General features: G+C 31.3%; 1 protein-coding gene across 2 annotated transcripts in view; it reads left to right on the top strand.

The window, feature by feature from the left end:
- The window catches only part of eIF4E1 (eukaryotic translation initiation factor 4E1), a 47,866-nt gene that overhangs the window by 24,320 nt on the left and 5,567 nt on the right, over positions 1 to 17,979 (top strand). The window contains exons 4-5 of one of the 2 annotated variants that reach the window (XM_035365278.2): positions 8,198 to 8,311; positions 15,735 to 15,874. In XM_035365278.2, the coding sequence (XP_035221169.1) occupies positions 8,198 to 8,311; positions 15,735 to 15,874 (254 nt within the window). The remainder of the gene's footprint in view (positions 1 to 8,197; positions 8,312 to 15,734; positions 15,875 to 17,979) is intronic. The other variant, XM_035365279.2, reaches the window with a different exon arrangement.

Below are 17,979 nucleotides of genomic sequence, written 5' to 3'. Positions count from 1 at the left end.
TTTGTATATATTGTGACGTCATGCTGTACCTGGGTGGTCCCTTATGGGTGGTCATGCTTTCCTGAAGATTGAAACTAAGGGTAGAAATCTTAAACAAACACGTGGACTCAGTTAGTTGAGCTCACGAGTTTATTTTTCTTGCTCTCTCGTTACTTTTCACGAGAAAAATAATACAGTTATTTTCAAAGCACAAAAAAGATACTTAGGAACAATTATTTTTGTTGTACTGAATTTTCCTTGATCATTGGTAAGTAATTAATGTATTTATATATTATTTATCCTCATACTGTAATTTGGATGGGTACAATGAACCCAGATATATCGATCCCCATTTGGGGATCATGGCTGATACTGACTAAAATTGTCAAAAAACTGTTTTTCTTTTTTCCAGGAAATGTCGCAAAAAGATATCTTTCTTTAAAAGAAATTGAAGAAATTGTAAATGCTGATGATTTTTTTGCATCTGACGATGACGACGATAATAGCCCCATAGATATTGTTGAAATTCCACCAGAGTGGGTTGATGAGATTTCAGATAATGAGGATATGGATGACAACGTAATTGATGATGAAGAACCACTTGATGTTCCCGGGTGTGTTGAAATTCACCGTGTGGCAGGATTTGAGGACAATGTTTTAGTGAATGTAACTGAATCTTCAGCAAATGAAGTAACAAAAGATACCGCCTTCCACCTGCTAAAAAGAGAAAAGAAGTATTGACTTCCAATTGGAAAAAGAAGCACCCTAAGTACTCGAAACTATATGAAAATACTTACGTTATAGAGACAAGGCGAAATGATGTCATTAGAAACCTCGGGAAAATCCCCGGTAGAGTGTTTTGAAATACTTTTTGATAATGAAACTGTCACCTATATTGTCTAGCAGTCTGTAATATACGACAGACAGAAAAACAATCGTCAATTTCAGCTTTCTAATAACTGCCTAAAAATTTATTGGAATGCTTCTTTTCACTGGCTATCATTCATTTTCGCAAGAACAATTATATTGGTGTGAAGATGAAGACATGAACATTCTGTGTGTTAGAGCATGCATGAGTCGGAATAGGTATCTGGAAATTAAACGGTACCTACATATCAGTGACAACTGTGATTTAGAAAGGATTCCACTAGGTGAACGTGATAACCTCTTCAAGATTCTCCCATTGATTGACAAGCTGAATGACAAATTTCAACAATTGGGGGTGTTTTCTGAAAGTTTGAGCATTGACGAACAAATGGTTCGTTATTATGGATATCATTACCTCAAACAATTTATACGTAGTAAGCCAGTGCGGTTTGGGTTCAAACAATGGACTATCTGTTGTTCACAGACTGGATATTGTTATGAGACTCAAGTGTATGAAGGCAAATCAAAGAAATTAGGAGATGATGAAAGCATCAGTGGGCTTGGGACATTTGTTGCCCTTCATATGGTATCTATTCTTCAGACACCAAATGCTCATAAAGTTTACTTCGACAATTTTTTCACAGGATTTTCTCTGATGAAACATTTGCAGGACATTGATGTTAGAGCAACAGGAACTGTTCGATTCAAAAGAATGAATAAATTCCCTATTGCAACAGACAGAGAGATAAGGAAAAAAGAACGCGGGGCATATGACTACAGATTTGATTCCCGTAATGAAATTTTAGCTGTCACGTGGAATGACAAGAGTTGTGAAAGGCTTCTGTCTAATCATGAAACTAGCAAACCAATATCAGAGGTGAAGCCATGGAGTAGAACAGAGAAGAAAGATATTCAAGTACCACAACCCAAACTGATATCAGAATATAACAAATACATGGGTGGAGTAGACAAGATGGATTGGAATGTTCAAAAGTACATAATCAGAATAAGGGGGAAAAATGGTGTTTTCCTTTGCTTACTAATGCCATCAACGTAACACTGGTTAACGCCCACGCACTGTATTGTATTTCAAGTGATAAAATTTCATTGCTAGATTTTAGGAGGATGGTTGCTATGATATCTTGCTTTATCTTCAGAACTCTCAGATGCAAAAAAGGGTGGAAGGAATTTTTTCACTAAAGGATCAATTAATCGTGTTCCTACTGTTATCAGAACATCTGGTAATCATTATATTGAACGCACCGAAAATGGTAAACAAAGAAAATGTGCACTGTGCAAAACAAATGCAAGAAAACAATGTGGAAAATGTAATGTTGGATTACACATAGACTTGGCATTAAAAGTAGATATTATCAGCCATGATCCCCATTTGGGGATCGGACTTAAATTTAAAATTTCTGGAAAAAAATTGACGCATTTATGAGAAAAACGTGTTTTTCTTATTATTTAGATGAAAACTAACAGAAATAAAATAAAAATTGATGAAATAAAAATTTGGCAGTTAATGGGTTAATCGATTTAAAAGAAATTCAGTTTATTGAGGAAAGTTATTTAGTCAACTCTGGTTATTGAAATTCAAGTTAACAAAGTTTTTCTACTATATATAACTGTTTATTTACACCTAATTAATCATTTACAAAATAATGTAAAAGTAATAATATGTTTTATTATTTATCAATCGAAATAATATATCATCCAGAATCCACAGAACCAGTAGCTTTCTGTGCATGTAATTAATTATGCAGAAGTCTTACTGGAACTGTATTATTTCTAGAGCAAAATGCAAAATTAACACATGTAATATTTATTCAAAGCTACCATTAACACAACAGAAATAAACTATATAATATCTACCTAATTATTCAGAAAATCTTAAATAAATAAGAAGTAGCAAAAAACTTGGGATATATTATCACGGGTAAAAGAATATATATATTATGACATAGTTCCAACAGGAAGATATTTATCGCAAGTTGTTACTTTTGGATCCTACTGAAATAGTGTTTCTGGACAACACACAAATAATATATAAAGTGATATCCACAAATATTAATAATGATTAAATATAGTGATTATACTTTAGTTTTAAAATACTGAAACGGATAGTTTAAGGAAATTAGGATTCATCTAGCCTAATTCACATAAACCTTGATACACCTTAAGTACTTGTACTCAGTGTTTCACATCCAAGCTGAATTATAACAAATTATAGCCCAGAATGTTTTTCTACAAAGCAACAAATTTAAATATCCCCAATAAAACAGATCTACATATTTTTTTCATAATTCCATTTTTATTTTTATAGTTTATAATATATATTTATTACATCCTCATGTAGGGATGCTTATAGAAAAATCTGATGTGTACACCACATGACTTCTGTGTACGGAATATTAAATTATACGCATTTTTTCTTGCATTTTATTTAAACTTATTAGATTGAATTAAACCTACTTCGCTGACAGTGCATAAACCACAATAGAATAAATGCATTCTTTAAAATTCACTTTGTTTACCATAGCGACACTCTGGCACTAGGTTTACTTAACAGTATTATATTTCATTCATATTATAACTCAGAATGCACAAAATGTATATCATTTAAAGAATTATCTAATCGTTGCCACATGTTCTATTCAAATACTATAATAAAGCTAGAACTATGTATAAAAGAAATTAAGCAAGCAAAACAAAAAAGAAACAGTTTTTTACAGACGATTGAGTATTTCTCATTTAATTAATTCAGTTCTCACTTCGCAAGAAGGCAAAAATACATAAAAACTCAAAGTATCTACTCAAAGTAAAATTACGAAGTAAATCTCGCACGCTTATTTCCTCGAAAAAATTCCAGAAAGAATTAAGCATGATTTAATTGGCAATAATAAATGAATGTGTTATCTTTGTTGTTGCAAAGCTAAAATTCTCTAGATTAGCAACAAATCCACTAGTCTCCTCTTTCAAATGTAAACATCAATGGCCGCCATTAAAAACAGGCTTAACGGCAATTAAACAACTTTAAAATTGCTGATAATTCTAAAAATATTGCATACAGATTTACTAAAGGCATAAAATCCTTAACCGGAAGATAAAAACAACATAATTCAATCATTTTTAAAGCAAAAAATGTACAATTTACAAACATATGAGAGTAAAGAAACTGAGATCACTGAGCCGGGTAATAGAGTGGATATATGTATAAATATATTTGTATACGTTTGGTGTGACCGATTGCAACCAAAATACGAGGTGCACATCTACATGTTAGCAGTCCTATATACCAAATTTCAATGTTCTGAGGCTACTCGTGTTTGAGTTATGGGAGATACGTACACATGTACGTACATACGTTCGTACAGACGCCACAAAAAATTCTCTTCAGAATTAATTTTAAAGCAGTTTTATAATTTTTTTGAAGGAAAAGTGTATTTTATTCTGTCCTTACGTACAGATATCATGCAAAAACATCGTTAAATTGCATTCGATAGCAGTCAAAATGGATATTTTCGTTGAAATATGCTGCCTGAAACTTTTCGCGATTACAATACTTCCTTTTTACTTCGTACAAGGAAGTAAAAATGAATATAAGCTCACCTAGTTATAGAAGTATGCAACTTATTATTTATGAAGCGGTGAAGTGTTCCATAAGATGCGTATGCATTAAAAAATGCCATGGTTTGGCTATCGCTCCATCTCGTCATTTTCGATATTATAGACGTCACGACGTCTCTGCGAACGCTGCTTCGAGTAACTGCCCGGATAGATTTTTTAACTGGTTCAAAGTAGAAACGGAAGCGCTGACTCATCTTTACGTTTCTACTCGGTCGAAGTGAACATTTACATTGTCAAAGTAATCGTAACGAGTGGCTCGCTACGAGTTGCTGTGAGAGGTGTAAACTGCCCTTAACTTGAGTAGGAGAAAGAGCTGTTACTGTAAAGGCTACTTACTTCTTTTAACTTTTCAGGATAGATTTTCATAAGTTCTAAAAGAGATGTCTTGATAGCAAAATCATATTTCTGTATTTCTTCAAAGGCTGTGTAGAAATCATTTTTGTATTTTATCATTTTTATATTTAAAGGCTCTTGGTTCTTTATTTTCATTCGCTTTACGTTAGCCTTTTTAATATTATCCAAAAATATTTCTCAAAATCTAATTCATCACTGGAAGAGGATGATAGAGACTCATTTGCATTGTCTGCAGTTTGACTGTTCTGATTTGAATTCTCCAATTATTCTGAGAATAATTTCATTCTTAATGAAAGTTCATAGATGACTTTCTTTGCCTTTTTAATTTCGTCATCCAAGAAAATTCAGTGTTTCGGATCAACATATATTGAACCCAGCAAGATCTCATTGTCTAGCAAACTAGTTTCTCTTTTCTTCATTGAAGAAATGATTCCTTCTGCAATAAACCCTCCATTACAGAAAGAACAAATATCCCATTCTTCCATTCTCGCCTCCTGTCAGTTCTTCAGATTGCAGCTTTTTTGTGGATATATACTGTATAGAAAGAAGAGTCTCCAATTCTGAAAGATCATTCCACGGTCTTTCTGTTAGTGAAACATTAGGGTTATCTACATCTTCTAAAAATGTTCTTAATTCTAAAAACCTCTTTATCATCAAATATGTACTTCCTTATCACATTGCTTGATCAATAATTGCTCATTTTCCTGCTCACTTCCTAAGAATGGCATCAATTTTGGGAGTTCTTGCTGCTGTTGCTGCTTACCTAAATTTACCAGTGAGATTTGTAACTAAATGAATCAGTTATTCACTAATGGCACATATCACATCCATCCTCCTCCCTTATATTTATTTATTAATATGTTAATAAAATAGAAAATAACTTTTTATTAATGTATATAGTTCATAAATAAAAATAACTCTGCTTGTCATTAAGTTTTTTCAAATCATCTTAATTTCATTTCAAATTCAAACTGTCCAACAAAAACTGGAGTCTGAGTTGACCTATTTTTAGTGACTCCTTTTATCCCAAAATCTGCCCGACTCCGATTCCGACTCTACAGCCCTGGTTTACGCGACTGCTTTTAATATGGCATCTGAAGCATTAGCTTGTCCCAAGGATTTTTATCTCATAAACTCAGCTAGGTAAAACTTATGATGATGTTAAACTGGATCTTGTTGAATTTTATTCTGCCATTTAACTGAGCTTCATAGTCTTTCAACTTTTTATGTATAACCCGCTGTTATTGACCAACAAAATCAAGTTTATGGTTCACATTAAAATGTTTCTAACCTGCTTTGTCATTTCTGCTTTATATACTCAGCAACATTCTGAATAAATCTTTGATCCTTCTTGTGCAAATATCTGGTGTTGTGGAAGAACTCTGCTGGCATTGTTTATTCCTTATATGACCAGCTTTTTCTTTATGTCCACAGAATTTGCAGGGCCACTTATTTGGTTATTGGATTTGATATAGAGAATACGCCTCTATCATAAAAGTGTTCCAGTCAGTAGTCATATTTTTGTAGTGGTTGAGTAGCGTCTCCCACCACCATGTCAGTTCCTTTCCCCAATATTAGATAAATCACTGTACCATTACAAATGGTATATTGAAACTGCCAAACCCATTGTCAAAATTTTAGCTTTTCCTTCAGTTACAACTTTTCAATTGCACCTGCAAATGTTTTCATTGATTTGTAGTTTTATATAACAGTAATTTTTCTAAATTCGAGTATGATGTAACATGCATCTTTCTCGGAAGGAAGATATAGCATATTCCTTGTGTCGCATTAAATTGACTATTTCTAACATTTTTTAGAAAAGAAAGCATGTTAACACTTGGAATACTCCTTGCGAGTACTTGTAAATTGTTTAAAGCATTTATATGGAAAAAAGATTGTATTTTCTTTTTTCCATATAAATGCTTTAAACAATTTACAATTACTCACAGCTTTTCTTCTCATGAGCAAACTATAAATGATCATCATTAGAACTGCTGGCCATTTAACTCATTTTTCCCTTCAAGGAGTTTCAGCAGTGTACTTCCCATCTTTGCTAAAGGATAATGCAACAGTACAAAACATCACAAACATCTAAGTATTTATTAATCAGTTGCTTCCTGTATCCAATTTTAAAACTACCTTCTAAAGCCCAGGAGCACTTCACATGAAAGAGCCTTGACCATAAATTCCAAGACATCGAGGAACAAATAAGAAGAGGGGTGAACAAAAGACAGTCTTGGTACAAAACAAGAGATAATAATGAGGAATTACCAAAAATGGTTTATCGTGCATTTTGTTAACACTTTTTCCATCATTATGTTGATTTCACAAGAGCTATTGCTTTTTTCAGAACTGCTTTCATAATTTTCATTTTTGATAATGTCATTGCGGAAATTTTTAATGATGTCAGATGTCAGGAGTTATATTTTCAGCAATACTGTCTTTTATCTAGAAACTTTCTTTGAATTTTTTTTGTCTCAAATTTTTTTGTCTTTTTAAATTTCTCCTGACATATTATTTTAAATCTGCTAATGCCATCTGAATGAAGCATAAATCACCATGTTGCAGTGACAGTGTGATGCCATAACATTTGTCATTTATTAATATTTATATTTGCTGTTTATATTCCTGATTGTACACTAATCAAAATTATCAATACCTATATACATCGCATGAGGCTTAAGGTATAAAAGATTTTAACAAAAATTACTATTTTTTCCCTTCTTTGCAAGCCTTTTTGCAAGCCAAACACAAACAGTTTTGGCAGTTTTTGTTTTATTGTTTGTGCAAGAAGAATATGGAGCTATGTAATGCAGAGCATTATTATTTTTCTAAGCATTTTTCTAATTTAAGAGTATTAGGTTTGCCTTTCTTTTTTTGCTTGAAGAAGTACATGATGAATTTTATGCAGTAAGTAGTAAAAAGAGAGTGGAAATGCACAGAAAATTAGCACTGTTCACTAAGTAGTGAGATAAAATAAATGAATGACTTCTAGTACAGAATAAGAAAAGGATTCACCCTTATGTTTAAATTCATCACCTCTGAAAAAATGAACTCAACTTGATAGTTGTTCAGTTAGGATTTTCCTTTTAAGAGTTAATATATACATCATTTATCTTCAGTTTAGAAAAAATATTATTTCATGGTTGTATTGAATAAAAGATTGTTGTAATGAAGTATTTAAATTTCCATTTTGATTATAAAGGTTAGTAAAGTTATTGATAGCTAATTTGCTTATAAATATGTTGGCTATGCAGTAATCAAGTTCATTTTATTCTGCAGAAGGTATAGAAATCATTTAAATATAGATACTTTCATGGTTTATCAAATTTGCAATATTTAAGTTTTTCTGTATAATTGATTTCAGCATGGTATTAAACCCATGTGGGAAGACAGCAGAAATAAACAAGGTGGTCGATGGCTAGTAAATGTACAAAAGTCACAAAGGAACACAGATTTAAATAATTATTGGCTTGAAATAGTAAGTATGTGCTTAATGTGATGTCCTTTTAAGTTAAGTATCTTTATTATATAACTTTGTGTAAAGAGGAAATTATTACAAATGTACCTTATTAATATTATTTTGATCATAACCTATCAAAATAAAATGTTTGATATTGCTGTTAAAATAGTTTAATAGCAACAGTTTGGTAACTATCAAATAAAATGTTTAATAGCAACAATTTGGGCTTTCTTAATCTCTGTGTTTTGCAGCATTTTTCACTTTAGCATATAGTTAATTTTTCTTTTGAAAATTTAAGCTGCGTAATCGCTCTCTCTCTCTCTCTCTTTTTTTTTTTTTTTTAAATGTACCAGCTGTAGAAGAATATTAGTCGTGCAAAGAACATGTTGTTTATGTATAAATAATACAATAAAGTTCTGCTTGTAGGATAAAAATATCTTCAGTGGAAATTGTACTATGAATAAAGTCTTGGTTTTTATTCTTATTTTTATTTAACCCTTTAACTGTCAAGTTATTTTGATGATTTGGGTACACAAATTGTCATTTTTTTTTTTTTTTTTTTTTCCAAAAATCAAATGTTTAGTCCAAAATAAAATCTATTTAGTAGTTAAAAATTGATATTTTGAAGTACATGGGTAAAATGTTTAAAGTTTTGTAGCCACTGCATATTTGCTTGAGGTGGCTGCCACTCAACATGGCAGTTGGCAGTTGTAAAGTTCGCTTCTAGTTCATTATTTTCTAAAAATGGGGGGAAAAAAAATTTCTAAAAAATAAATAAATGAAAAAAATAAATAAAAGTAAATACCTATTAGTAGTTCAGTAATTCAGTTTTGTGTGGTACAACTGGAAACACTTTTCCAAGCACAAACCGACTCCGCAGTCACTACACCAGAATCGTGTTTCCTTCCTTATCTTTTTCGAACAACACACTTTGCACTGTGTTGTAGGCTCAGGTTTCGCAGAAGTAGGAGGAATATGGGATATAAAATGTCGTTCAGTAAGACGGGCAGGGTTATCTATTGTAGGTGGTCTGCCAACATTCAGTGGCAGTGGTTACAAAACTTTAAAAATTTTACCCATGTACTTCAAAATATCAATTTTTAACTATTAAGTATATTTTATTTTGTACTAAACATTTGATTTTTGCCCCCCCCCCCGAAAAAAAATTGACAATTTGTGTACCCAAATCATCAAAATAACTTGACAGTTAAAGGGTTAAATAAAAATAAGAATAAAAACCAAGTCCAGAAGCTGCATCATCATATTTATGTAAAAGCTCTTCTACAGCTTGGATTCGAAATTCTAAAAATGTAATACGTTTTCCAACTACATTTTTATAGAGCAAATATGAGTTCCAGAGTACATTGTCTAGTAAATGTAAAAATATCTTTTTATAATATTTTTTCTGATGTTTTCGAATTGTTGGATGAAAGGATATTTCCTGATCACAGTGATCTACACCACTCATAGTTAGATTGTAGTCAGAAACAATCTTCGGCTTGAGTATATCTTCATTTTTTTTATTTTTGAGGCTGACCATGGAAGTATCATGAATACTGCTCATCAAACACACATCCTTCTTATCTTTCCACCTTATAGCCAAAATCTTACCCCTTTGAAGTGCTATGATTTGATATTTTTGTAATTTTCTTTTAGCAAATTCTATAGATAAATCTTGTCTGTTTATCCTTACTGTGCCATAAATATCTGTTTTTTGGGTTACAAGTAAATCTGCAAGCTCGGGTGACATGTAATAGTTATCTACAGTCACACAATAACCATTTCCAAGAAAGCGATGCAATAGGTGCATGATGACTTTTGTAGAAAGTCCATAATTTGTATACAATTAATTGAAGACAGTACTATTTCCTGTATAGATAATGAAGTCACAAATATACCCTGTTTCCGCCTCACAAAGCATAAAAAATTTGATTCCAAATTGTGCATGTTTGATAGGAATATATTGTTTCCAAAATAACCTTTCTTTATAAGGCATCAAGCTTTTATCAACCGATACATCACTTTCCGGTATGTAAAAATTACAACATTTTTCCTGTAAATTTTCTATCACATTATACAGCATCCAAAGTTTTGGATTTGGAAAATCTTTTTTTTTTTTTTTTTTTTTTAGCTTCATTATTGCAAAAATGTAAATATCGAAAAAGCAAAATAAAACGATTTACGGGCATTACTTTTGAGTAAACTGGAGTATGCAAAATCCTTCGATGAGACCAGTACATAGCCTGATTTGGTCTTCAAGGACAATACCTTGAAGAATTATTAGCCCAAAGAATAGCTTCATTTCTCTCATTTGTAGGGATTCATTTTTTACTGCGGGATCATCTTGATATCTTTGCCCGATTTGCTTTCCTTTCTTGTTCTGCATAGTTGTTCATGTCTTTGACAATTATTTCCATTAGATTTGAATCCAGAAACATTTCTAAAATATCTAAAGGAGCATAGTTTATGTTTACAGGAAAAGTTACACCTGGAGTACCTGTAAAAGGGAACCGCAGGGGCCCTAATCGGCCAGAAGCAGTTATTTCACACCAGTCTCTCGCATTTCCTATATCATCATCATCAGCGCTATCCGTTGATTCACTGCTACTTTCAATGTCACTCTCCTCAGTTTCACCTGCGTCACTAGTATCGATGCCTTCAAAATCTTCATCCTCGGTTGAAGAATCTAAATCATCTATATAACGTTTCAAAGAACTGGACGCCATTTTACAACAAAAAGATCCAGCGCACTTTGAACCAACCAATCAATCTAACCTCTAACCTTTGAAATCTTATGTAAAGTGCTGCCATCTACTGAATTGAGCGCACATTAGATTTTCCCAAGATACAGTCGGGTTTGACAAAGAGATGAAGCCGAAATAAACGTCTCCCGATATATATTCGGGTGTAACAATACAATGCACTCAAAAAAAAAATTACCCCGAGGAACTCTCGGGTGTGACATTTTCGAACACCAATGCATCTCAGGCATGACAGTTAAAAAGTTAATATATATAAACAACCCTCGGTGTTCAAGGGGTTAACAGGTTTCTTTTGCTACCAATCACACACAAGAGAATTATGTATGATCAGTCAGTAGCCAATCGCACATAAGTGTGCGATAGGTTAAAAGTTTATACTGTACATTTCTTTTAGCTAACGTAGTCTTTTATTGATGTGCAATGACATCAGGGGTTAGTGAAAGGGTGTAAGTTCTTTTCTTGTGTATGCACTTCTCTTTTGTCTTGTAATATGGGCACTAAAAATGATAATTTAGAAGAGCCTTCAAGTGCTAAAATTAAAAAAAAAAAAAAAAAATTAAAAAAGAGCATAGAAAAGGCTATTAACAGGTGACTGAAGTAAATAAATAAAATAAAAAAAAATGTAGAAGATTTACAATAAAATGCCTCAATAATACTTTGAAATTTTGATTCTGAAAGTACAGATGAAAATATTAAACTGGGCTGTTTCTTTATATTTAAAAATATTAAACTGGGCATTTAACTATACATTAGAAAATGTAATTTGGGAAAATGATTCATCATTGATAAAATTATTCTGTTTTACAAAATACAAGGGCTTACTGCAGCCTATTTACTATGCTCTTGAAACATTTTCTGCACAGAAACAAAAGAACATTCTCAAATATGTATATGGAAGAATGTCACAAAAGATAAACTGCTCTAATTTTGCCTTTAATTCTCCATAAGGAAACAGTTTGATTATAATGTATAGGAGATAGCTACTTACTCCTGGTTTTACATCACATTTGCCCAGAGCCGGATTTAGACTTGATAAGGCCCTAAATTATTTGAGATATGGGGCTCTTTATAAGTTCTGTTATACTGTATTTTAATTTCTGGAGGCTTAAGCTATAGCTTGTGTAGCCTATATGCAAATCCTGCACTTAATCCGATAGGTTACTTAATCTCCCAGTTGTAATTTTTAGGCTTTAATGATGGCATTATCGACACATCTTCATTCCTTTACCTGTCAGACTACAGAATGAACCTGAATGGCTAATATGACTACATGAGATGTTACGTGAAGAAAAGTGCAAAAATAGGTTTAAAGAGGCAAAAGAAGATTAACATTTTTGGAAAAATGAAATCTGCATAATGACTAAAGTAAAATGAAGAGATTATAAACCTAATGAATATGAAGTGGAATAGATTGTTTTGTTGCATTTGTCCTCATGTGCTATAGTGTTAAACATTTACAGTTAGTTATTAACTAATTAATTTTATTGTTTGATATTAATTTTAATTATTATGTTTATAAATAGTTTTAAACATGATGCATTAAATGGTGACTGAAGCATGTAAACATCTTTGGATTATGTTTAAAATTGCTGAAAGCCTATCGTTTTTGCTAAGGATTTTATCACTATAAAGATTAAAGAAAATAATGAAATGAAATTAGACAAAAATACATAAAACTTAGAATGTATTATTAAATATTAATATATCTGGTACTAGTATTACATTGTTACTACTTTAGTTACTGGAATCTGGCTTTATGAAGTGAATTGTAGTTTATGCATTTTCATAACTACCATGAGCAGGTATTGTATTTTGCAAAAAATTCAAAAAATAATGAATTAGCTCCATATGATTGGCTATAGAAAATTAAGAATATTGGGAATCTTTTCAGTGCACAAATATCTATAATGATATTGTGGCATGAAAGGCCTATTTTTTGTTGCTATATATATAGAACGGACATCGTAAATATAGTATAAAATTACATATCACAGCATCTGGTGCCATTGTTCTAAAGTTAACCTAGATATATTATGTTCATTCTGGTAGAAAAAGATACTCAGCAAGAATTGTCATTGCCTCTTATCCATGTGAAGAAAAACCATTAGATGGCCTACAATTTTTTTTTTTTTTTCATAATATTTTGCAACTAATGCAACAAATTTATACCATATTTATAATAAATATTTATATAACAAGATGTCTCTGTGCAACTTTTATCTGTCAACGCTAAGTTTTAAAAGGGCCTCTTAATCTGTCAGATCTTGTATATGATCCTAGTGAAGTTGAAGCTAAGTACTAAAGCTTTTTTGGGGGTAAAAATTGAAATGGGGGAAGAGAGAATTTGAAGAGATTTAGATTGTAATATCACACCAGAGGATTTGTTAAGGTTTTTATGATTTTGCTCAGCTTGCACTTTACCACTCCTGTTGACACTTTTTTTTTCTTTATATTATTAAACATCACTTTCTTTGCACTGACACCACAGGAAATTCAATAGTAAAATCAAAATTTTTAAAAGTGGGATATTTTTAGAATTCCTTATAGTGTTGTTGCCATACATTTTTTTTTAGTTTATCATCTTGGGTTCAATTTCCTTAACTAGATATAATTTAATTTCTTAACTATACAATGTTTTTTTTTGCAATTTGAACATAATTATTAAACATCACTTTTGTCATATTTATGCTAAGCAAAATTTGGTAGCAAAATCACAAAATTTTTTAAAGCAGCGTGTGTTTAGAATTTCTGATGCAGTTTTAAGTGTTGCAATTAATTTATTTTCATTCTTTTCTCAGTTCATCATATCAATATTTAGTTTTCTTATTAAGGTGACCTACTCTATTTATTTATTTGTCTTTTTATCATTAACTTTTCATCTTTTTAACTTTGTTTATTAAACGTCACTTTCTTTGCATTTACGCCATGTAAAATTCAATAGCGGAATTGCAGAATATTTTCAAAACACCATACCTTTAGAATTCTTGATAGTGTTTTAAATGTTGCCATAGTTTTTTTTATATATCCTGTATTATTTCTTTGAAAATAATACACACCAATAACATTTGGTAACAGCATCCTTTTATTTGTATTGCCATACAAATTTTTATATTCGCTGTATTATTTCTTTGAAAATAATACATTTGGTGGCAACATCCTTTTATTTGAAAAAGGATTTTTTTATTCTAGTTTTGATATTTATTAATACTTCCTATACTTTTAAGTTTAATTTATAAAACATAAAAATAAATAAATAAATAAATGAATAAATGTGTTTTCCGTGTTTTGGTATAAAAGGAAGGAGGAATGATCTAGCAGTGGTGAAAGGGGTGTATGGGGCAAAACAGGTTGAGATATTTGAGTCATACTTACTTATGTGTAAACACTTGTTGTGCTTGTCATATGTATATTGTAATACCTAAGCAAAATATGTATATAATAATCTGATCTAAATTTTATTATAAAAACATAAATTAGTTACTGGTGGACTTTTATAATGATTCTAGAAAACAAAGGCATTAAGATCACTGAGCATAGGTATATTGTCTAGATTGACATTGGCTTAGTTCCTAACAAATAGGTTGACTGTATTGAGTTTTCATCACATGTAGCATGAATATGAGTCTTATACACTAGAAATACCAGCATATTGAAATAAAATATAGAAGAGTTGCATCTAGAGTTTGGAGAGTTACAACTGTCTCCATTCTGAGGAATACTTTTGTTTAGTGGAAATGAACTATTATATATCATATTCAGTTTTGTAAGGGAAATAAATATTTTTAAAATTAGGTATATCTGTTCTCATTTTTTATGAATTTGTGGTAAGTGTATATCATATGTGATGATTCAAGACAAATGTTTATAAAAAATGACTTAAAATGTCTAGAATATTTATAATCATTAAACCAAATAGTAATGAGTCAGATATATAATATATGATATCACAAACATCTTTTATTAATTATATGTTGCCAATGTTTATAAAAATTATCAATGTGATATATTGTAAATTGTTTTTTAATTTATATCTGTTAGATGTATTATTAAGAAATACAGGTATAAATTATTAAAAAGTATTTATTACTTTTAAATTTCTTAATTTGTTAAGGAAGTACAGATTGACTAATTAAAGAACTTAGCTTTGCAGAAGAGCGGTATTCTGAGAACTGGCTATTTGTGATGTGGGGAAGACAAAGACCTTATGTTTCAAATAGTGGTATTAACATTTGCCAAGGGGCCACCCAGATGGTTAGGGGAGCCGCCTATGATACCAAAGGGACTGGGTTCTAATTCCAGAGAAGGCATGGTTGCAATTGTCTGTTCCTTCATATGTGGTAATGGTGGCCACTTGTTAGGTGCCATCTCAATAAGATGGCCATCACATCCAGCCTTAGGAGCGGCCAGTGTCGGAAAAAGACAAAATAATGCCTATTTAAAAAAAAAAATCCAAGTCGAAAAAATTTTGCCAAGGGTATTCTTGCATAGATCCTGAAAATCCCTTAAATCAGTCATGAATAAAATAGGTCAGCAACTGTATGTATTTGACTTGTCCAGTATTTTCTTTTCATCAAAAGTTCTGATATGTCAGTATCCATGTCACTCGAGGTTCTGTTCTATATCAAATGTTCATAAAGGTGTTGTTTAATAACCATTTTAATCTTAAATTGTTATTTTAGCTTTTATGTATGATTGGTGAAGCCTTTGAAGAGTATAGTGATGATATTTGTGGAGCTGTTGTACAGATTAGGAATAAAGGTGATAAACTTGGGCTGTGGACTGCTGACGTCAAACATCATGATGCTATTATGAAAATAGGGTAATATGTTAATATTAATGCCTTATTTTTTAATTTTATTTTAATTGTAATCTTTTTTCAGCCATATCCTATGTGTAGCACTTGGTTTTTCATGAGCTCCTGGTAGATCACTGAATCTCCTGGTTTTTAATTTTTTTCTTATTTACCGTTACTATCATGATTTTGTCCTGTCACTTGTCAAATTACAGAATGAATTTGAATAGGGTTCGTAGCGGTCCTTACAAGTGCTTATAAGTCCTTATATTTGAAAATAAAATATAAAGGCCCTTATAGGTGCTTACTTTTTCTTTAAAGCCCTTATTTTTTTGTTTTTAGTGGTTATTTTTTGCTTTTAGTGCTTTTTTTAATGAATGTGCATTTTTCCCCCGTACCAAAGCCGAAACTAAATAAACAACTTTTCTTCCTTATATGGAACGTCAGATGGTGAATCATACTCTCGGAAATAGCTTTTTCCCCTTTCTCTGCATTAATGTAACCTATGGTGCGCAGGAGAGTACAGACAGGGTGCACGTCATTCTATTGGTCTCAGAATTGCGAAAACCGTAGAAAATTCCGGTACATTCCGGTATTCTTTTCCTCCCACCCAAATACTACACACATTTGAATTTCTATCAAGATTTTAATAATTTGCATTCTCGTACCACGTGGTTAGGTCATATTCGTGTTTATTATGATTGTTATGCTTATATTATGAGCATATGTATGAATATTTATAATAATATAGTTGCAGTAGCTGCTGAAGTGTAGATAAACTTCCAAAAATGGGTGTATTTTTACACAGATTAGCTTCCTAAGGAATAATATTCAGAATGGCTTAAATAAAAGGAAAGTAATCGAATAGTCCAAAAAAAAAAAAAAAAAAAAAAACATACATTATACAGAACGAAGGTTGAGAGGTTCTACCGTTGAAGCAGCGGACTTTTTTTGGGGGGGCACTGTCCAATCTGGATTGAATAGAACTAAAAGTTTTGTGGTCTACCCAACCCAAGCGAAGAATGCTTCTATTCCGGAAAGTTAATGCAGTCTGTTCAAAATTAGAATCAAAAACACCCCAGATTAGAAAGTCTCTTTCTTTTCCTTTATTTAGTTCTTTATTCTTCGAATACCGGTACCTGTTGATTCCGATTCCGGCTGCGTAATATCACGTATGGAAGAATTACGCCACACGTATTGCACAATAACGTTTGCAGTATTTTGCAGAGATAATAATTTTGATGTTCAGTCTGAGATTTATTTATGAACACTTAAAAGAGTTTTACTGTGCTTTCTAAGCAGAATATTTCTCGGTTTCATTGGTCTATTTTTATATGATGCACATATCAAAATGTCAAAATCATTTATTTAGCCAAGAAATCTAAAGAACGCCTACAATATCCCCCCTCCTCTTTTTCCAGTTACGCTCGACTATATGGAATATTCGGCAGTTTTCGAGTATGCGGGTTAGTTAAGCTTTTACTGTTAAAGGATGACTGCATGAAGCAATTTCCCGTCTCCTGATTTCAAAAATGTTCCTTTTTTTACTTAAATTACCTTGCTTGGAATATGTGTTAAGGGAAAACTGTTGTACAATGAAAATTTAGAAAATGTTCAGAATTTTGATTTAAGTTAAATTATTTAAATATGAATATGAGTGGAAAAATAAATTGTATTTATTATTAGGTGCCAAGCAAATACAATTAATATGGCTTATTATTATTTATTTTCTATATTTTGAACTGAAATTTCATCATTAAATCTTGTAATATAGTTTAGTTCTGCATAGTTTTTTTTTTTTTTCTCTGATTGTAAACTAATTCTGTAAATTGAACTGTCATTTAAAATTTAAAAAAAATAAAGTTAATTGTTTTCCATGGTTGAGGTAATGCTCATTCTCTTAATAAATATTGCATTGCTCATATTTTAAATTGCAAATCTAATTTTTCTTTTAAGGTTATGCAGTTGTGTATAATGTAATTAGACAGGTGCTTATTTTTTTCTTAAAATGTGCTTGAAAAGTGCTTATAGGTGCTTATTTTTTTAACTAAAATGTGGCTACGAACCCTGTTGAATCACCAGCCTGAATATTCCAGGCCTAAGGTGAAGAATATAAAGACAGGTTTCTCATC

Source organism: Stegodyphus dumicola, chromosome 3 (assembly GCF_044657685.1).
Source record: "Stegodyphus dumicola isolate Sdum_Otavi_A_Nest chromosome 3, ASM4465768v1".
NCBI lineage: Eukaryota > Metazoa > Arthropoda > Arachnida > Araneae > Eresidae > Stegodyphus > Stegodyphus dumicola.
This window is presented reverse-complemented; position numbering and strand designations above follow the sequence as displayed.